The sequence below is a fragment of the Trachymyrmex cornetzi genome, unplaced genomic scaffold (assembly GCF_001594075.2).
Source record: "Trachymyrmex cornetzi isolate Tcor2-1 unplaced genomic scaffold, Tcor1.1 scaffold4785, whole genome shotgun sequence".
NCBI classification, from domain to species: Eukaryota; Metazoa; Arthropoda; class Insecta; order Hymenoptera; family Formicidae; genus Trachymyrmex; species Trachymyrmex cornetzi.
This window is the reverse complement of record NW_017299602.1, coordinates 1-1581: the sequence shown is the minus strand read 5'-3', so window position 1 is coordinate 1581 and position 1581 is coordinate 1. Positions and strand designations below refer to the sequence as shown.

General features: G+C 29.0%; 1 protein-coding gene across 1 annotated transcript; it reads left to right on the top strand.

The window, feature by feature from the left end:
- Positions 1-585: 585 nt before the first annotated feature.
- On the top strand, positions 586-1483 carry LOC108765207 (aminopeptidase N-like; the record flags this gene model as incomplete). Its single annotated transcript, XM_018513801.1, has 2 exons — positions 586-892; positions 1238-1483. Coding segments are annotated over exons 1-2 (553 nt in total), but the record flags the coding sequence as incomplete, so codon positions are not given.
- Between the last annotated feature and the right edge of the window lie 98 nt (positions 1484-1581).

The following is a 1581-nucleotide window of genomic DNA, read 5'->3' as shown; positions in this document are numbered from 1 at the left end:
TATAGCAATAATTGTTTTACGGATGTTCCAAAGTGCTATTACCGATGAAATGTTTCGAAATAACGTCCATGCATATGTAAGCAGACAGTGAGTGAAGATAATGCAAAAATTTATTATATACTTGTACGATATACATGTATGTGTGTGTGTGTGTATGTGTGTGTGTATGTATGTATGTGTGTGTGTGTGTGTGATTGTGTTAAATATATATCACAACTCTTATAGATTATTAATGTTTTAAACATTTTCATAATATTTACAATATTTTATAATTCCTTCGTTTCGAATCCGTCCATTTTTTTTCCAATTTCATTTGTTTATGTCTTTTTAATTATTTGTCCGTTTACATATTAACTTAATTTTACTTTCAAAAAATAAGCGGCTATATTTTTAAGTCTTAGAGTCAGTCTAGGCGACTTTCATCTCTAATATGTGTGTGACATGGAATTGTGTTGTATAATTCTATGTATATTATAAGTTAAGTTATAACTCTCATTTTTATTTTCCATCCGTTATGCTCATCATTAACAATAACTTTTTAAATTTAGGACGTTCGTTTCAATAATATCTTATAATTTTTGGTCCATGAAAGAAGAATTAGATGAAGCATATAACTGTAATTTACCATCGAATGAGTTCTTAACTTGGATCAAGTACAAACATCATCCTGTTGTATTCTGGGAACAATTCGAACATTCCCGAGTTACAAATAGAATATCGCAACGTTATAATACAACGAGTTACGGGAAGTGGTTGATACCCATAGCTTTAAGGCAAATATCATCATTAAATGGAAATATGTGGAAAATATGTTTAAAACCAAATATTGATTCTTCCGAGTTTCCCACAACTTTTTTAAATGAAGTTTGGATGGTAAACTTTCAGCAAGCTGGTAAATGCACAAAAAAAATTCAACAATTTTTATGTAATTATGAAAATAGTAAGAAATACTTCTGGAAATATTTTCACATTAAGTGGTATAGTCGATGTTCCACTAAAATAATGAAAATATGCATGATGAGTGTTCTCATTATATGAAACGTAGGAATGCATGTACCCAAAACACAGTATGTCTATTATAGATACAGTAATTTTCAGTATATTTCATTGTACAAGTATGTATTAAGTCTCTTTAATCTAAAAAAGAAGATGAAACGAAGAAAAGTATTTCTCTCAGTATCAATCTCGTAAAATATGTAGTACATTTCTATAAAATACTTTTCTTGTTAATGAATAGGATACTATCGAGCCAAATATGATTCAGTAACCTGGGGCATCATTGCAAAACATTTAAATGATACAGCTGGACATTATGAGGATATAAGTGTAATCAACCGTGCTAAAATCATCGATGATGCGTTTCATTTAATGATTAATCGTCAGCTCAATGTATCAGAATTTTGGAATCTTACGCAATTTTTATCGCAAGAAACAAATTTTGTAGTGTGGTATCCAATGCTTAAAGTGTTTGAATATATGTCAAGTATATTTCCACTTTTGAAAGGAGAAATTTGGTTTACCGATATTATAGTAATGGCCAATGAATGTTATATCAAACAAATAATATTAATTTATAGTTAT